The sequence below is a fragment of the Fukomys damarensis genome, unplaced genomic scaffold (assembly GCF_012274545.1).
Source record: "Fukomys damarensis isolate Sample0158 unplaced genomic scaffold, DMR_v1.0_HiC HiC_scaffold_24, whole genome shotgun sequence".
NCBI lineage: Eukaryota > Metazoa > Chordata > Mammalia > Rodentia > Bathyergidae > Fukomys > Fukomys damarensis.
The window spans coordinates 52859703-52879493 of record NW_022900936.1 but is presented as its reverse complement, the minus strand read 5'-3'; the positions used below and the strand labels follow the sequence as shown (position 1 = coordinate 52879493).

The window sequence follows — 19791 nt, the reverse complement described above, 5'->3', positions numbered from 1 at the left end:
CCACGGGAGCTAAAACCACTGGCAGTGTCATAGGGGTGGAGCCACGCAAGCCTTTTACAGTTCATAATTTGACACAGATTGCCTCAGATGCTGGAAGTAGAACTGTGGTTTTTAATGCTTGTCCTACTGGATTTTGGTCTTGCTTTGTTTCCAGTCCTTGCTATCCCCATTTGTAACTTTTGGAATGGTAATATCTATCCTGTGCCTTTGAATGTTGGATGTGTTTAACTTTATTTTCTTTTGTACATGGGCTTGCAGCTAATAGTTTACCTAAAATGGCAGAGGAGTCTTTGGACTTGAACTTTTCAACAATGGTGAAACTGTTAGGACTTTGACAACTCTTTGAGATGGACTAAATGCTTTTTTTGCATAAAGGGATGTACATGAGTCTTTGGAGGGCCTGGGGTGGAATGTTATGGCTTGTGTTTAGAAGTCCCCCCAAACCCTCATGCTTTTTCAGAGGTGGCTGAATATAGAATGATTCATGGTGGGAGGCCCGAGGGCACTAGGATTAAGGGCATGAGTGCTACTCACCCTAAGTGATCTGAAAAGGGCAGAAAAGATGCTGTTAAGGTCCCTTGTTGCTTTGTTACTTCTGGCCACCATAACTGTCCTCCCCCACCCCAGCATTGGGGCCAGCCAATTATGGACTGAAACCTTTGCAAACTGTAAGCTAAATAAACCCTTTCCCCTTTAACTGTGGTATTTTGTCTCTGCCAAAAGAGAGAAAAGTAACTAACACATGGTTTAAAGGAGATACATGAGGCAGAGAGTGAAAGAACAAGTGTTTCATGAAAGAGCACATTAGAAATACTCACCAATGTGTGTGTGCATATGTATTATCATACTACATATTAACTATATTATATATGTATGTAACATATTATTTACTGTATTAATGATCTGCAACCTAATGTCAACAAACCACCTCATCAAGAACTCTTCATGGACTGATTATCAGAAATAAGCCATGAAGCCTTTGTTTGAGATTCTTCCATTTGAATTAAATACCTATTTATTATAATTCTAGAATTGGCAATGGTTAACATATTAAAACAGATGATAGATAAACTATGTATAAGTTATACAGTGGTACCTCAGTTCATGAACTTGATTTTTTCCACAATTCTGGTTGCAAATTGAGTTGGATAAGAACTGAATCAAATTCAACAAGTAGGTTCGATATTGACCTTATGGGGAAATTTGATTCAGTTCTCATCCAGTTTGGTTTCTGACCAGAATCATGGAGAGAACTGAGTTTTTGAACCAAGGCACCACTGTAGTTACAAATATAAATTTGACTATATAGTTATATAGACATGGAGTATTACATATCAAATTATATATTATACAGTTAATACAGAGAAGGGGAAAGCAAATAAGAACCAATCTTATTTTACCACAGAAAAAATTCAATTTAAATAAATAATTCAAATATTTTTAATTCATCATATCAGCAGAGAATTTTAGTAACAATACTGGATACTGAAAGTGACCATTAGTCCTGTCACTGGATTAAGAAATGCCAAATAGATTAGTAAAGCAGGCTCCTGACTGTGTCTGAGAACCTTTCTAGCTCAGAGGCCTGATAATTAACAATGTATCATCAAAAACTATTGGTAGAAAAAGTCATGAAGCTCTGTTTGACTTTCTTCCATTTTGATGGAATATTTATTTATTTTTTAACCGTGAAAACTGGCAACAGCTCAAAGCAAAGAAATAGTGGTTTACTGCCCACTTGATTAATAGTCTTGTGTCTCTTCAATTCTGGCCTGTAACTGGTGTGATTGTTGTATGGCCCCACTCCTCAGGGGCTCTTTCCATCTTGCTTTGTTCCACATTTCTCACTCAGAGAGATAGAGAGACACTGTATTATACTGAAATACATGAAAAGGCATGAAGAAGTGATTCATCAATTTCTCTCATCCATCTAATTATCATTGGATAATTAAGTATGTCATAGGACTTAAAACACTGATAATGCCTTCTGTCCCTTGTTAACCACACACTTGACATTTTAAAACATCAAACTTGCCTTTATAGTGGCTTTGCTTCTGGCTGCAGATAACAGATTAGAAAGAGCCTTAATGAGAATGGAAAAAAAGAAAGTATGATTTTTAATCATCACACAGCATTCCAGCCTGTTTCCTGATCATTTAGGAAAATTCACAGTGCTATAACTATGGAGAAATACAGATTGAGTATTCCTTATCTGAGCTGAAGAGTTGAGTATTTGTATATGATAATGAGATAACTTGGGGATGGGATTCAAGTCTAAACATGAAATTCATTTGTGTTTCACATACACCTTGCAGACATAGTATGAAGGTAATTTTTATAGCATTTTACCACACCTGTGTAAAAACTGAAACTTGTCACATGAGGTCAGGTGTGGATTTTTTTTTTTTTTTTGTACCCAGGATCAAAGTTGGTATCTTGCACTTGAAAGGAAGACTGTGGAACCACTGACTAGATCCTGGCCCAGGTGTGGAATTTTCTAGTTGTAGCTTCATGTCAGGGCTCAAAATGTTTCAGATTTTGGATTAGGAATGCACAATCTATATCTACTTTTGTGCTCATGTTCTTATCTAATAATGCAAATAGCTAACATTTGTATTGTAAAAGATGTTACCTTAAAATCCACTGAGAGAAAGTATAAGAATGAGGAAGAAAGACAGCATTGCTTGTGCCTTTATGTCTTCTGGAAGCTATATTTGTGGAACTGTCCAAGAGAATAAAAGAATTCATGTTATAGATTTTAAATGCAAAAAGGGAATTAGAAAATAATTATAGTGTGTGACTCCAGATTAAACTATTGTACATTTTCACAAATAATTCTTCTGTAGCTATTAAACATGATATTGTCAAAGTTCAATAGCATGGAAATTCTTAACATGTAAAAATCAGATTATAATACCATTTTTAAATTACATGGTCCCATTTTTGAAGCTTCATTCACTTCTGCACATAGGACACTAGCAGGATGTATCACTAAACAAACACTAGGATGTTAGATCTAAGATCAGGTTTCACATATGGATCAAACCCTGCCATTGATAGGTGCAGAAAACAGCTACAGAATGAATAAAGGTTTGACATTGATTCAAAACAGCTGTGAAATGAATAATGATTTGACACTGATTCAGCTATATATAGTGTATTCAATATATACAATAGTATATATTCAATATATATTCACTATATACATATTATTTATATTCAATATAATATATAGTATATTCAATATATATTAAACTATATATATATTATTTATAAGGCTTTCTTACAAGAGACACATTGAACACATTGTTTTTATAGTAAAATACACTAAAAATCAATTAAAGTGCCAATGACATTATCGGTGATGTTATTTATAAGCATTATTCATTGGAAAAAAACAACAAAGCCTAAAAATATATTTCTGTTTCTGCCAATAGTAAAAACCATAAGTCAGCCATTAAAATAGTTTACAAAGATCTTCTCAAAGACTCAAAAAAGTAAGAAAATATAGATAACAAAATGTGTGATATATAATATAGTTCCAACTGAGTAAAATCATCCCAATTTTCTCTATGATGAGAATATAAAATTTTTACTCTTTAAAAATAGCTTTTTAAAGGTGTAGGGGAAATGGGAAAGGTAGGAGTAAGGTAACAGGGAAAAGGAAAAAAAATGAGAAAATGGAAATAAAGTATTTGTAAAAAGGAAAGGGAGGAGGGGGTGAAGGGAGGGTAGGGACAAGGGGAAAAAATGAGAACCAAGACTTGTCATGTAAAGGTACAAGATCCCAATGATGAATGGAGCTCTACTGTATACCTAAAATGTACCAATAAACTCAATGAGAAAAAAATAAATAAAGTAAAAAACTGTAAAAAAATAGATTTTTAAAAATAGCATATAATTTTAAAGCCTTTAAAAGAAGATTTTAAAGAAATAATTTGAAAGTTCTACTACTGAAAGAAAACTTCTAAATTCATTGTAAAATGAGTTTAGAATGGTTAAAGCTATCCTAAAAAGCAAAATTAGATTTTTTCATGATATTTTAGACAAATAGAACCTAGTAGATTAATAATGTAGAGTTTTATTTTTACATGTTAAATATAAAAAGAGAATAACTTAATATACTAATTTGGGAGAGGATCTTTTCAACATGACTGTGTATTTTCCATTACAGTGAAATGTATGTAAAATTTTTTAAAAAGAAGAAACAGAACAACCAAATAGGAAAATCTAAATCTAATAGGAAAAACACAATATGACAACCTTTTCATTCTAATACTGTATATCTCTCTCAGAACAATACTGAAATATTTAGTAAAGTGAAAACTGTTGTAAAATAGCATTAGTTATAAAAAAGTATTTTATATTTTTCTACAGATGTATATGAATGTGTAATATACAAAGATATATATCACAATGATTATCCTGGAATAGAAAGATTAGAGATAATTGTTAAACTCATTTTTCTACTGTGACAATGTGTAAATGTATAAAACCTTTTTCTCCCTTATAGGGAAAAAAATTAGGTCTTTTTTCAAGGAAAAATTAACTCAGATCCACTAAAGTTAGTATAAATTTGGGACATTCCATGTCCACTGCCCCAGTGTGGGACAAACTGTTACAGGTTCATCTTCCCACTCCATATAATGAATCTGGTATATTCTACATTCTCTTAAAATTTCCAGCATCCTCTCTTCCTATCTCCCTTTCAGCTGATGTTCTTGCTTCATTACTTATTTTTCACCAGTTCTTTATAACTGCTTCCTTCTCTAACTACCACTTCTACCATGGCATTAACAGCTGCGTGAACTCTTCCTGCTGCTTCTTCTGCTCTTATTTTTAAAGTGTCCAGAATCCCACATTGTTTTACATTCAAAAAAATGTGTCTCTGCAGTTATCTCTGTTGTCTGTTACATCATCAGTTCATTATCTCTCTACGAGATCAAGTCCATAATTGTAAACGATATGACTTTATATATAAAGTTAGAACTAATAAATAATTTCAGGATAGAAAATCCACAAATATCAGTAGCTGTTCTGTACATCGATAACAAAACTGCTGAGAAAGACATCAAGAATGCTAATGAAATACCATATAATACCTAGGATTAAATTTAAACCAGCAAGTGACTACCCCTACAAGGAAAATTACAGCACAAAGAAAGTGAAAAATGTGCATGCATGTGCATGCACAAACACACATGCACAAGGAAATACATCTCATGTTCACAGATAGAAAAAAATCAATTATGTAAATGTATCAATACTACATAAAAATGATCTACAAATTCAATGTAGTCCCTATCAAAATACCAAAAATGTTCTTCATAGAAATAGAAAAATTATTACTAAAATTGGCACTGAACCACTAACGACCTTGAGTAGCAAAAGTATCTTGATCATAAAGAAAAGCTGGAGTATCTCAATGGTATACAAACAGACACATACACATGAAAAATCCATATTATCTGTTTGTAAGTATGTTAGATATATAAGCACTCACATGTTTATTGCAACATTAATATATCTAACATATAGAATCAACCTTGGGGTTCCCTGATAGATAAATGGATGAAAATAATGTGACATATGTACACAATGCAACATTTTTCAGTAATAATAGAGAATAAAATTTTGTCAACTGCAGCAACACAGATTGAACTGAAGGACATTTTGTTATGTGAAATAAATCAGGCACAAAGAGACAAGTACAGGATGTGCTTACTTATATGTGGAAGCTAATAAGTGGATTTCATGTAAGCAGAGAGCAGAAGAGTGATTACCAGAGCCTAGGAAGTGTGGCCAGAAGGGGAGAATGTTGAGAAAGAAGATGGTTAACAGGTACAGGGGAACAGCTGTAGAGGAGGAATAACTTCTTGTGTTTAGCATTAGCATAGAAAGATAACTAGTTGATAACACAAAGCAATGTTAGCAGCACAAAGAAATTATAAATGTCAGAGGTAACAAGCATGCCAGTCAGCTTAATCTGATCATTACACTTTGTATACAGTTTTGAAATGTCACATTCTGATCATTACACTTGGTATGAATGTACTGAAATGTCACCCCCTAAGTATGTATAATTACTATGTGTCAAAAAAAAAAAAGGAAAGGTGCAGAGAATGGTATAACAAAGCCACTCTCCTAGGAAAGATGATTGACTTACCCATAAATATCATGTAAACTAGTCCAAGTAATTCTACTAGAGCAATGATAACCAAACCTGAAATTAAAAGAGGGCCATGCACTGCTATACATGCTGTAAAGACAAATTAAATCTTGTATTAGACATGCCTACAAAATAACTTTTTGAATATATAAACAACAACGGCAATAATATCAACTTTTTCATTTTATTTTTTTTCTCATTGAGTTTATTGGTACATTTCAGATATACAGTACAGTTACATTCATCATTGGGATCTTGTACCTTTACATGACAAGTCTTGATTCTCATTTTTCCCCTTATTCCTGCCCTCCCTTCCTAACCCCCTCCTCCCTTCCCTATTTACAAATACTTTATTTCCATTACATCAACTTCTAAGGGGAGTAATTCTTTTTCTAATGATAAAGAAATAAACCACCTATATCTGCTCATGATTAATAACTCAATGTAATTTATTGTAAGAAAATAATATCTCCTTTGTATAGCATACCTTATCATATTGAGACTCCAGTGAACTGGCAACTGGTTATTTTAAAAATTCTTTTACAAATATAGCTATATAATTTTCCAGCCAGAAAAATTAGGTCACAAGTCTTAAACAGGCACTATCTTTAAACTAATGTGGAAAGCATTATTCCTACTTGGAGGTAGGTGAGAATGAAAAAAGAAAAGCTCACCATACTAAATGCTGGGAAGTTAATGAATAAACAGGAATTGTCATTCATTGTTGGTAGTGATAAAACTAGTGCAGCCATTCCGATACAGAGAATATCGAGTTTGTTATAAAACCAAATGTAACTTTTACATACAATCCAGAAAGTGCACATTTGGTATTCACCCAAATGAAGTTGAAAATTTATGTGTACATAAAACATGGAACATATGTTTAGAGAAGCTTGATTTTAAAGTTACAAAAAAACTGAGAGCAACCAAGATGTATCTCAGTAGTGAAAGCATAAGCAAACTGTGGTATATCCACACATTACAATACAATGCAACACTAAACAGCAGTGTGCTCTCAAGCTGGGCAAAGACAAAGGGAAAGTGAAGATGCTATTTCTAAGTGAAAGAGCCCACATGAGAATGCCTCATACCTATGACTCAACTGTAAAACATTCAAATTGCAATAAGAGATAATAAACTGAGGAGATAATAATAAGTTTAAGGTTGTCAGGGAGTGGGGAAAGGAAGAGATGAATTAGTCTGTATGATGCTCTCCTGGTGGGTATATGTCATTACACACTTGGCAAGGCCATTAGAACATACAGTACCCAGAGCGAGCCCTAATGTAAGTAGACTCAAGGTGACGATGTGTCAGTGTTTGTTTACTGATTGTAATGAATGTGCCACCTTGGTGAGGGATGTTAAGGAAAACTGTAGCCTTATGGAGTATATGGATGGGTGGGGAGTATATGGGAACTTTGTACTTTTAATTCAACTTTACTGTGAATCTAAAACAGCTCTAAAAAATAAAGTTTATATTTTCTTTAAAGGAGGAAAGAAAAAGTTCTGTCAAAGAGAAATCCAAATTAGGACTACAGAAAAATGTTACTCTTACCAGAGATACAAAGATGCAATCCAATTATAGCAAGTATATAGCCCACCAACTGAATGCTTGATAATATGCTCATAACATATATAGTGATCCCAATACCTGGGGAAAGGCAAAGAACGTGACAGAAGTGCATTAAGAGTACTGATAAAACAATCACTTCTACACAAATGGTGCATTTAAGGGTAAAAATCTCATGACCAAAGACAGACTCTGTGGTTCCTTTTCGGACAGCACAGGCCTTTACAGTGATCTAAATTTTCCACTCAATTATCAGCTCTAATTCACACATTCAGCAGCCTTTTATTATTGTCAGTCACCTGAGCAGAAATGGCACTTTTTACCCCAAATCTTAGAACAATGGTGCCTAACCACACTTGTGAATTTTACAGTATGAAAGGATATTATGTATAGCTTCTCCACAGCCACAGAAAATTGCTCTAGTACAGAAAAACCATCATGCAAAGGTGATTATAGACATCATGACTTCTATGTTGCGCATTTAGATCAGTTATTTATAATGAATACCTTTTCAGTGTATAGTTCTTAGACCCAGTGTTCAATGGGACTCTTAACAACAGCAAAAAATGTTAGTGATTTAGTGTCAAAACGTGGAGAAAATGATAGTGATTATAGTTAGGATTGCCCTGCTGTCTTATAAAACTCGTGTCAGTTTCTATTTGTGATTTACAGCTTCACCTTGTAGAATTGATTTCCCATGCAGATACTCAGCAAGGAGAAAGTGTGTGCTTACAAGTACCAAAAAAAAAAAAAAAAAAAAAAAAAAAAAAAAAAAAAAAAAAAAAAAGAAATGTAAAAAAAAAAAAAAAAAAAAAAAAAAAAAAAAAAAAAAACAAAAAAAACTGAAATCAAAATGTGAAGGTAATCTTTAAGATATATGGCATAATTTAAAATTATGCTGACTGGCATCAAGTACAGGTTGAGCATGTCTAATCTAAAAATCTGAAATGTGATGCTCAAAAATTTTGGATTTTGGATCCTACTGGATTTTGGATCCTCAAATTGGGAAAGCTTAATGAATGAAGTCTTGTAATTATTTCAAAATCTGAAAAACTCCAAAATATGAAGCATTTTTTGTTCAAAGCATGTCAGAGAAGGGATATACAACCTGTATATATGAAAATCACTTTTTGCAAAATGACTTACTGTTCTGAAGACATAGAAAATTTTAAAATTCAACTGCATGGGAATATGTCACTAAGAATAGCATGGAAAATATTTTAATAAATGAACATTTATTGAGTTGTAAAAATTACAAAAATATTTTCACTAAAACTGTTTTTTAAAAATGAAAAGGTAGATAAAATCATGCTGAAACATCAGATACTCACCTGGAGTGAATCTGTAGAATTGAAGTAATACTAAAAGCACTGAAGGACTTACGAGTAAATGAAGTCCACGGACTCTCTTTTTGGAATATTCTCCTGTTAATAATTAAATATATTTAAGATATTTCCTACACACTTCTACTCTTTGAGAAGGTTTTGTGTTTAACTTGCTAAGTGCATTCATTTCAATATTTCCCCCATAAGCTGTGAGTTAATAATATTTCTCCCAATAATTCCCATAAAATAAACAGTTTTTAATTATTAAAGACCAAACTTAAGAATCTAAATCTCAACATGCAAGTCTCAACATGGAGTTTTTTAATTGCTCTACCTGCAGAATCCCAGAGAAACTTGGTAATTGTGCTATATACTCTTCATGATATATTCAGTCTGTTCCCAAACCAAATCAATTGTACTTTCAAGTTGTCCTCTGCATTCCTCTACTCCCCATGTGCTTACCAGCTACAGATACAAATATAACTGTCAAACTTATGTCCTGAACATCATATCTACACTGCAGTCTCCTGAAGAAACCACAGAGTTGTTCTTCAATCCACCCCTTTGAGTCCCAGCCTGTCTTTGTGATTCTTTTCCATGTGTTCTCTGTCCTTATTTTCTACTCATACTTCCATCCCCCAGATGTAACTGTGACTAACATCTTGGCCAATTAAGTTTGCTCTGTAGTGGGCTTAATGGTAGCCCTAACAATATTCCCATCTCCTAGACTGTAGAACTGATGAATATGACTTTATAAAACAAAAAAGTGACTTACATTACATGGCAAAAGATGTAATTAAGGATGTCTAAGGAGGAGTTTATCCTAGATTTTACGGGTAGACCCTCATCTCAATGACAAGTATCCTTGTAAGAGACAGCCAGAGGGAGATTTGACACAGACACAGAAAGGAAGAGATATAAAGGTGAGGATGTGGCAGTGTGACCATGGAGGCAGAGATTGGAATTATGCTGTCAGAAGCCAAGGAATGCTATACATTATTACCAAATACCAGTAGAAGAGGCAAAGAATGGATCTTCCATTGAACCCCTGAGAGTGAGTTGGCCCTGATGACACCCTGATTTCAGATCAGTGGCCTCCATAGATGGGAGAAAATTTCTGTTGTCTGTAGTCATTCCATTTGCCATACCTGTAGTAGGAAACTACTACCCTTCCTCCCCAACCACGCTCTCAAATGCCCTCCTTAAACCAACCTGCATTCCCTCATGGGAACTATACATCTTACCTGGCGTGAAATAAAGGGCTCCAAAGATGGCAGTTAGGATGAGCAACAGTCCTTCAACTGATAAAATAATAATTTTCTTATCCATAAGATTGGATCTATATTTAAACACTTTAAAAAATAAAGAATTATATGAGCCAAATCACAGAGAAGCCATTTCTGTAATATAAGGTGCAGAATCAGACGGACCATTGTAACTGAGCAATCTCTGAGAAACAACTCCTTCATTTGTCAGTTCATCTCACATCTTTTTCAGAAGCCAACAGATAAATAGGCTTATAGCAGTATCAATGTGAATAATAACTGTGTAAAATGATATTTTAGTCCCCTCTATTTTAAAGTATAAAGTTACATAAATCGGGCTTTCTTAATTGAGGCAATTGATCCTTTGGAAAGATAAGATTTTTGTATGGGGGTCGATCTGTGCATTACAGAATATTAAGCAGAATCCTTGGACTGTGCATGAGATGCCAGTAGCAGTTCTTCAGTTATGTGAATTCTAGCATCTTTAGATATTGTTAATGACCCCGATGAGCAAAATCACCCCAGACTGACAGCACCACTGACACACATAATGCTGATAGGAAATAGGTGGACAAGTAGCAATGCTGAGAAAAAGAAAACTATATCCCACCTAATACAAAATTGCCAAAATGTCTGAAGATATGGATTTAAGAAAATAAAATAATTACTGAAAATAAGACACCCTGGTGAAACTTTAATGGAAAAAAAATGACTAAAATTAACTAAAATATTTTTATACAAATAAGCAGTAAAGCCTCAAATGGATTCATTGTAAATGTTATAATTTCTGATTCTAGGTTTTATTGTCAAGTGCCTGATACCCTCCCTGAAAGAATAATGTAATAGATATGCCTAAAATATTTTTTTACTCTCCACTGACCTTTTTCATTTTGGTTAGTATTAAATTTAAATTTGGTTGTTAAAGTTAATCTAAAATCAGACTGTAGCAGAGAAAAACAGGTTGTGTGAAAGAAAAATTTTGCTGTGTGCCAACCACATATAGATAGTCTCCGTGCCAGTAATTAACCAGTGACTACAGTGAAAATAAAATTAGGAAGTGAGGGGTGGTTATTTATTAAAGTAAAAGACATGCTGCCATTAACCCCCTTAAAATACTCTGTTGTCTCAAGCACATGTGCCACATTGCTCTTTTGACTTTCTGACGTAGTTCTGGAAGTCTTCTTTTGTGTCTTTATGGAGTATGATGAAAAACACATGAATGCCAGTGCTATGCGCCGTCTGATGGAAGTCATACTTGTACAATCATTATGGTGTGTCCTCCTTCAACTTATTTACCAGATCTTGTACCCTGTGAGGTCTAGCTCTTCCCCAAAGTCAAAATTACCATAAAAGGTAAATGTTTTCAATCAATTCAGAACATCAAGGCAGCAAAGACAGCGCAATTAATGACACCAAAACAGGACCTTCAGAACTGCTCCCAAAAGTGCCAAGAATGATGGGACAAGTGTGTCACAAGCAAAGGGGAACAGAAATTAATTGCAGTGTATCTTTTACTATAATACATTTTTAAAAAGTAAATATTCATCATAGCCTTTGATCATACATTGTAGTTTTAATGTTATATTTTGCACTTTTCTCCACTGAAACAAATGGACAGATTAAATACAGTAAAATTAACAAATTTCTAGATTACTACAATCAAAATTTATTTTTAAGGCATACTTTACAATGGTTTGAATCTCTATCTACACATTCTATAGATTATAACCTCAGCTTTGGTCTCTTTAGCAGGAGGCCTAAGCAACAATCATTTATGAAACTGAGTAACTGGAAGTCACATGAACAAAAAAAGAGAAAGCCATAGTAATCAGAAAGCACTGTATAGGATGTTTTATCTGTTTCTTGCATCCAGCCCTGGACCTTAACACAACTACTTCAGTTATATCCCTGCCTCCTTGTAAGGCACAGTTTTTACAACTTTCCTATATACTAGCTCAAATTTCAGTAAAAATGAAATTCAATGCATAGGTTATAAAAGGTACAGAGAAAAAGAAACTTTCTTTAAATATATGCCATGCATTCCATTCTAATCCCTTATATATAAAACATGTTAGCTACATAAAACTTGAAAGTTCTACAAAGGTTTACAAAATAAAGCTGTTTCAAACACACCTTACAATCAATTCGACATTCATAAGAGTCTTGTCCCAATTTAATTCATAAAACAGACAGTAAGATCAAGCAACAAGATTTTGTTTTAGGATGCAGTATACATTTATGCAAAAGACTGATTATATAATTCTTAACAAGAATGAGTTTGAACCTCATTCAACTCCTTCAGGCTCCATAGAGCTGCTGTAAGGGAAAAATAGCATCAGTACTACTAAATAAAATAAAACCCCCACAAAATCCTACTGTTGGTAGTGTTCTGACTTAACATAGCCTTTTCCCTTTGAGTATGAGAACAGTATACACTGAGTGTGGCTGTAGTTCCTACTAGTTGGTTCAATTACTACTTATTTGCAAAATTATTTTGAACTTTTCTTTAGATTTAGCAGCCATTTCCAACAGATATATTATGGTGTTTACTTAATTACAGTCAATGAAAGAACGCTTCCATATTTTCTTCAGAGAACGTCTGTAAAGAGCTCCTTTCGGCTCATTTTCTTTGCTCACAATGGCCACTTTTTACCAAAGTCTACCTCAAAGTGAGGGACAGGTATCTTGTTGCCAGTCCAGCTGTCAGTTTTCTCAGCTACACTGAGATGCCACAGAGCCCAATGATATCAAGGGCCTGTTATTAATAATCTTTTCCTGTCTTTTAAATGGGCTTACCCTTATGTATAAGACTTATCAAACAATTACATATAACAAAGACAGCAAACACAAGTCATTCTCCAAATACTTAGGATTAAGATAAAAATAATGTATTCTTAATAGCAGACTATTATCAAACTTCCTTGTATGAATCTCTGACTATTTAGCAAGACAATCTGTACAGATTTAAAGATCTGCATGATTTTAAACATTTCCCTCAGCTAAATATTTAAATCAATAAATCAAATAAGATACATGAGAAATAACAGTATTTAAATTTTTAACAAAAAAAGCAGAGGAATACCAAACATCAGGAGAGGTAATATGACATTTTTATCAACAAATTATCAACAAAAATTTCCCTTTTATTTTAGAAAACATGCTGTTTAATTTCAACATAATTTCAGAGTATACAAAATATATTTTAAGAGTCTAGCAGGCTATTTCTCAGAAAAATGTTTTAGATTGGGTCATCACTTTATTCAACAAATATATACTCTCTACCTACATTGTATCAGGTCAGTGCAAATGAAGGGATAAGTAGATGATTATTGAGTAATGATTGGTCACTATGAACCATGTGACAATCACTATTGTAAGTATTTGAAAATGGACAAATAATGCAAACATAAGCTCTGTCTCAAAGCCTTTACATTCTGGTAGGTGAGTCGTGTGTTGGGTCTAGGGGTAGATGATGAGAGGTGATATTCCAGACTTTCCCCAGTTAAATATAAGACACTGTTCTCCTGTAGTCCAAGAAAGGTTTTTTTAATGTTTTAAAATCCAGGATTTTCAAATCCTGGAAAGAAGCAAGGACGTGTCCCTCTAGAAATAAAGTGCTAATGTTATGAACAGAAAGATTTTCTGGTCCCTTTGTGAGATATGGAGTACATACATATAGGACAGAGTGCAGACTGTAGCTGATAAAATCTAATAAAATTACCAAGTCAATTTGGGGATAAAATAAAATCTACCACATGAAGTTTTCATGATGCTCTACAGACTGGATTTGATACACCCATGCATGCTCATACAGACTGGTCTACCTAACAAAATCTAAGAATTCAACATTTGTTCAAGGACAGTAAGTAAGTGGTCAGTGATTGAGAAGAGACAAGTGTGCTTACCAGTGAGAGGAAATACATATCAGATTAAGAATAAATCACACAAAGAAAAACAAGCAATTTATTTAATTATACAGCACTATTTTCTGATTATAAAAATAATTTAGAATACTTTTGGCACCTGTTGAGCTGTAAACAAATATTTTCAATGTAGGATGAAGTACATCTGATAATTTTTAAAATCAAATTGCCGTTTTCAATTTTTGAATAAGTTAAAATAGTATTTTAAAAATATTTAACACATTCATTTAATATGCAGATGCAGCAGTAGCACACGCCTGTAATTCCAGCACTCAGGAGGCTGAGACAGGAGGATCACTGTAAGTTTAAGGCTAGCCTGGGCTACCGAGTGAGTCCAAGACCACCCTGGATTACATAGTACGACCCTGTCTCCAAAACAAAACAAAACACACACACAACACACACACACGCACACACACGCACACACACACACAAATACAGGCTTTGTGAAACTATAGACATTACTCACCTTACTCTGATGAAACAATGTTGTCAAAAGGAATATGACTAAACACCACACTCTCAGCTGAATGTGCTGTTAAGAGGTGGGGCCTGGTGGATCACTGGAGATGTGACCTGGAGCAGTTTATCTCCCTCTCTGACTCCTCTCTTCTCCCTCTGCTGCCCAGATGTCATGAGTGTGAGCAGCTCTCCTCCACCTTGTCTTTCCACCATGTGGTTTCTATGTTGGACCTGCCTAACTACAGATTGAAACTTCTAACATTTTGAATTCAAATTAACCTCTATTCCTTTAAGTTGTGAGTGTCAGATATAATATCTAGCAATAGGAAAGCGACTGAGACACCTCCCTGCAATAGTCAGTGCTAAACCATGATTTAATAACAGAATGTGGTCATTATGTAGATAGGACCAATGCAAAACACTGTATGTCCAAGATGATCAAATAGAATTCATATTAAACTTAATAACAAAGTCATATTATTAGAGGATTATCATCAGTCAGGTCACAGAATTATTCTTTGTAATAATATTTATTGGAAAAATATTTTGCCTTCTAGAAGATTCCAGTGCAATTTAATAAATGTCCTCACTTCTTTGGAAAGATCTTTCCTAACTAGTGAAAAAATTGCCTTCTCCATTACTTTTAAATATGCTTTCATGGCCAAATTACTTTGATTATTATTAAGCAAGGTCTGAAGTCTGTGCTTCAGGAATTAAAAGGACCTGAAGGCTGTTTTGTCAGAGAAATATTTTCCTTGAATTTCCAACAATGATTTCCGAATACCTGAGCTAACCAAAATCATTTTGAAATAATTTTGAGGGACAAGAAACTTAGAAAAGGAAATGCATGATGCTCAGAATACATAATTTAATGTAAATTAACAGCAGTCCTCACTTCCTATGGTTCTGATATACATGAGTATGGTTCAATTAACGTGAGTCCCTCAAAATACAGATTAAATTTTAGCTACACTAACAGATGAAGAGAGTACATAAAGCACAAACTTCACTGCTATCTCTTCAGCCTACAAATCAGTACACAAATAGCTCATGTGCATTATGATTAGTGACCAGTCATGCCGCTGCTTTTGAAGACCATTGGTGACTGGCCAGTTATTCAGCTAGCATACACATGTAAGCATGTAGCTGTGCTATTCCTTGTTTCTGGGTGACAAAAACCACAAGGCATATTATAATGGATTATCAAAAGAGGAAATTGGGCAAGAAAGATGGAAGAGCAGAGAAGTGAAAAGTGAGAATGCACAATATGAAATGTGAAGAGACCACAGTGGAGTGGGAAAAGATGTGGCTTACCGGGGACCTGACACACCGCCACAGCGCCTCCTTGAAATGCATCCAAGGTGAAGTGAAGGTGAACTCATCAGCACAAATGAGGAAAATGAGGATGATGTGACAAAAAGAATGAGATGTTCCAGAGGAAGTCACCCTGGCAAAACACAACTAAAGGGAAGCCACCAGTAACAACAACAACAAAAACAAAAACATTTAAAGCAATTTTCAGAGACATTTCATGATATTAACAGTACAAAGTAAAACATGCAGAAGCTGATCCAAACTTAGAATTGAGAATGACAATTTACCAAAGTATGGAAAAGAAACAGAAACAGAATTAGAAAATTCTCAAAATGAATTCAATATGGTAAATAGAACTGTTCAAATCTCAATGACTGCCAAGAAACAGGTGAATACAGGCAAATTGCCTAAATTTCTTATTTACAAGATGGAAATAACAACACTGCCTGTACCTAGAGCTTCTGGGAGAGATACATTTGATCTAAGATGAAAAGTACTTTGCACAATGCCTGTCCTGCAGAGCAAGGGCTCTGAGATTTCAGCTCTCATTATCATCAGTACCTTTAAATGTGAGGCCAAGCTGGGTGACTCTTCTTACACACACACACACACACACACACACACACACACACACACACACACACACACAATTTATTTGTTTAAAATGAGCCAAAATAAAAATAAATTTCACCAAAATTTTTCTTTAGGCTCATAAACACATTCCTTAAAATATGATGGAGAGAAAATACAAAAATGAACATTCACCCTCACTAACCAAGAAATAAAATAAAAAGATGTGTTTTCAACCATCAAACAATGAAAGATTTCAGATTTATAACAATGTCAGAAATGTGAGGTGGAAACAGGTATTCTTTGCAGTAGTATTACTTGATAAAAAGGTCCTGGAACACTTTTTAGAATGCATATCTAATACCTTAAAACATCCCTGCATTTCTAGGCTCATACACCATTAGCAGAGTTACTTTCATAGTATCAAAATATTTGGGGACAACCTTAATACTGATCATGATAAAGTTCCATAAATTAGAGCCCACTTAGAGAAGTAGAGCGCAGGAAGTCAAGTCAAAATTTCTGAAGACATGGGGAAAATAAATCAGGATGTACAAGTATACAAGCTACATGAGAATAACATTGTTTCTCTTTTTTAAAGGAAGATAACAAAAAATAAAAAAAGGGAAGCAGAAAATTCACTAGAATACACAAGAGCACATTTCTAAATCTTAGGACAGCGGGCACTTTTTTCTATAATTATCAAACTGTACAGGGTATTTAAATATTATGAATGAGTATGGTAGTGCACACTATAGTCCTCTGGGAGGCTAAAGAAGGACTGCATCTTTGAACCTAGCCTGGGCTACACAGAGACCTAACAGGACCCCATCTCAACATTAAAAAGAAAGGTGGGGTGTGACTCAGTGTGATGGCCCTCATGGTCAACACCCGGTTCAGCCAAAAAATGGTTCTATATAGCCAGCCTTCTGCATCTATGATTTCTCTATCTACATATTCGCTGCACTGAGAATCAAAACTGTCAAAAGTTATGTACTGAACACGTGAAAACTCTAATTTTGTTATAACTCCCTAAACAGTATAACTATTTGCATACCATTTGCCTTGTATAAGTTACTAAAAATAACCTAGAGATGATTCAAACTATACAGAAGGTGTGCATAGGTGACACATGAACACTGTGCAATTTATGTAAGGGACTCCAGCATCCATAGATTTTTGCCATGTAGTCTGACAGACAACTCTGTTATTTTTTAATTCAGAAAAAAAAAATGCCAAAGCTTATTTTGTAAAAATATGGCTGATGGGAAACAGATTCACTCCTGCTTCATCCCACTCAAAATAATTTCACTATGACAATGGCACAATCATAAACTTCTATTAATCCAAATTCAACAAATGTGAAATAACTTTATGATCTTGCAAAAGGCTGTTCCCTACCCAAATGACACAACTTAACCCTTAAAGCTTGGGTCTGCCAATATGGTTAATGCTCTCCCTAACATCACTGATGACAGTGAAGGTCCTGAAGCTGTAACATTCCTTCTCCTGAAATAAAAGCTTTGCTGAAATTCTAAGAGTTTCCAAAAGAAGTCTAGACACTGACTTATAGTTAAGAGTTGTGAAATGTGTCGACTGTTGCCACTGTCGGGCTTTTGTTATCTCTTTTTTCCTTTTAGGCACAAGTTGAGAACATCTCTGAAATCCCTAAGCATTTTGAGTGCTATACATTGGGAAAAGTTCTTAAAATACATAGTCCATAATCTCTCTTCCATTTTTACTATGGATACACACAGATTAAACTTCTGAGGAAAAGAAAGATTCTTGAAAGACAACAGGCTGATCTACTACAATATTTGGCCAGCTTTTGTTTTTCTAAAGGTTGAAGAATAAATTAAATCAGCATTATACACTCCTTGCCTGTACAGATGTTTACTGGGCCTCAATGACTATTTCAGGGTATTATAGGGAAAGCAAAGATAAACCTTATATTTTAAAAGTTTACAATGAAACAACTGAACTTCACTAGTTTAGTAAGTTTCTTTCACCAAATTGGTATGTAAATGTGGTTGACTATAAACTCCGACCACAATGCATATCACCTGTTTACCTTGTAATGACAATTCCGTGCTATTGATCATAAGTCTGATACAGCATCAAGATTTGCCCTCTGAGGTTTGGTTACAAAAACTGTAGAAAATATAGGAATTATATATACTTCAAGAAAACTACCGATGTTGTCAGTATATTTTTATAAGTCACAGTGACACTTCCTATTACAACTTAAATAAAAATGGTATTGCTCTGTTCCTCTATATGATAGTTTTATCACTCATAAAAAATGGAAATACTTACTTATAAAACAAAGCTGTCCCCAGAACAGAATTACAGTCACAATTGGGAAGGCAATAATGAGAATACATTCATTTGAAGAAAACCATGAAACTAAGAATAAAGAAAGCAAAAAATCACAATAGGTATTTATTATAGTCAATTTCAATGCTAGTAAGGTCTAAAACATATCTTTTAATTATGCAACTGTATGATAAAAATAATGCTGTGGCCTTAATTTTTATGTGCACAAATATAAACCAAATTACACGTGTGTATGTGTATTTCATTTGTATAGCACATTCCATTTAGGAAACAAGAAGCTACAGTTACTTGTGTTACTCACCGCTTTTCTCTCCTATTTTGTCTTCTACAAGGAAGAAGCCAGAGCTCTGCATCCACCTATCTGAAACCCAACCCTATCAACCTGTACAGCCTTGCAGTAAGTATCTAAACACTTTTGCTTTTCAGAATTCTCAATTGTTACACAGGTATAACCCAGGACCCGCCCCTCAAAGGATTGTTGTGACAATTAACAAACTTAATATGTGCAAAGGACTTTAGTGCAAAGGTTAACAATTACCAAGTGCTGTAAATATCATATTGTGTGTGTGTGTGTGTGTGTGTGTGTGTGTGTGTGTGTTTTGGATGTCTCTAAGTGTAAAGTGCCTAGAAGTTACCTTCAGGTAATGATGAAGTGCTTCCTGACTCAGGAACCTACGTGAGGGAGCTCATTGTACCAATACTTCTCCTCCTCTGACAGTGACTGAGACAAAGACACATGTGCCCTGCCTTTTCTCAAACTGCCTCTGAACTCCAAGAATTATTCTTGAATAGTGAGACCTCAGAAGGGATCATTTGGGAGGTCAGGAGAACAGGGAAAAAATAAGAACCAAGATGG

The 19791-nt window shown here is 34.3% G+C and overlaps 1 protein-coding gene across 1 annotated transcript; it reads right to left on the bottom strand.

Annotated features, from left to right (window-relative positions):
• Positions 1-2030: 2030 nt before the first annotated feature.
• LOC109118236 (leukocyte surface antigen CD47-like) lies at positions 2031-19602 on the bottom strand. Its single transcript, XM_019208341.1, has 8 exons — positions 19571-19602; positions 18915-19004; positions 10309-10416; positions 9071-9163; positions 7725-7820; positions 6167-6259; positions 2633-2722; positions 2031-2083 (listed from the first exon to the last, which is right to left on the bottom strand). Coding segments are annotated over exons 2-7 (405 nt in total). The 5' UTR covers positions 18916-19004; positions 19571-19602; the 3' UTR covers positions 2031-2083; positions 2633-2708.
• Between the last annotated feature and the right edge of the window lie 189 nt (positions 19603-19791).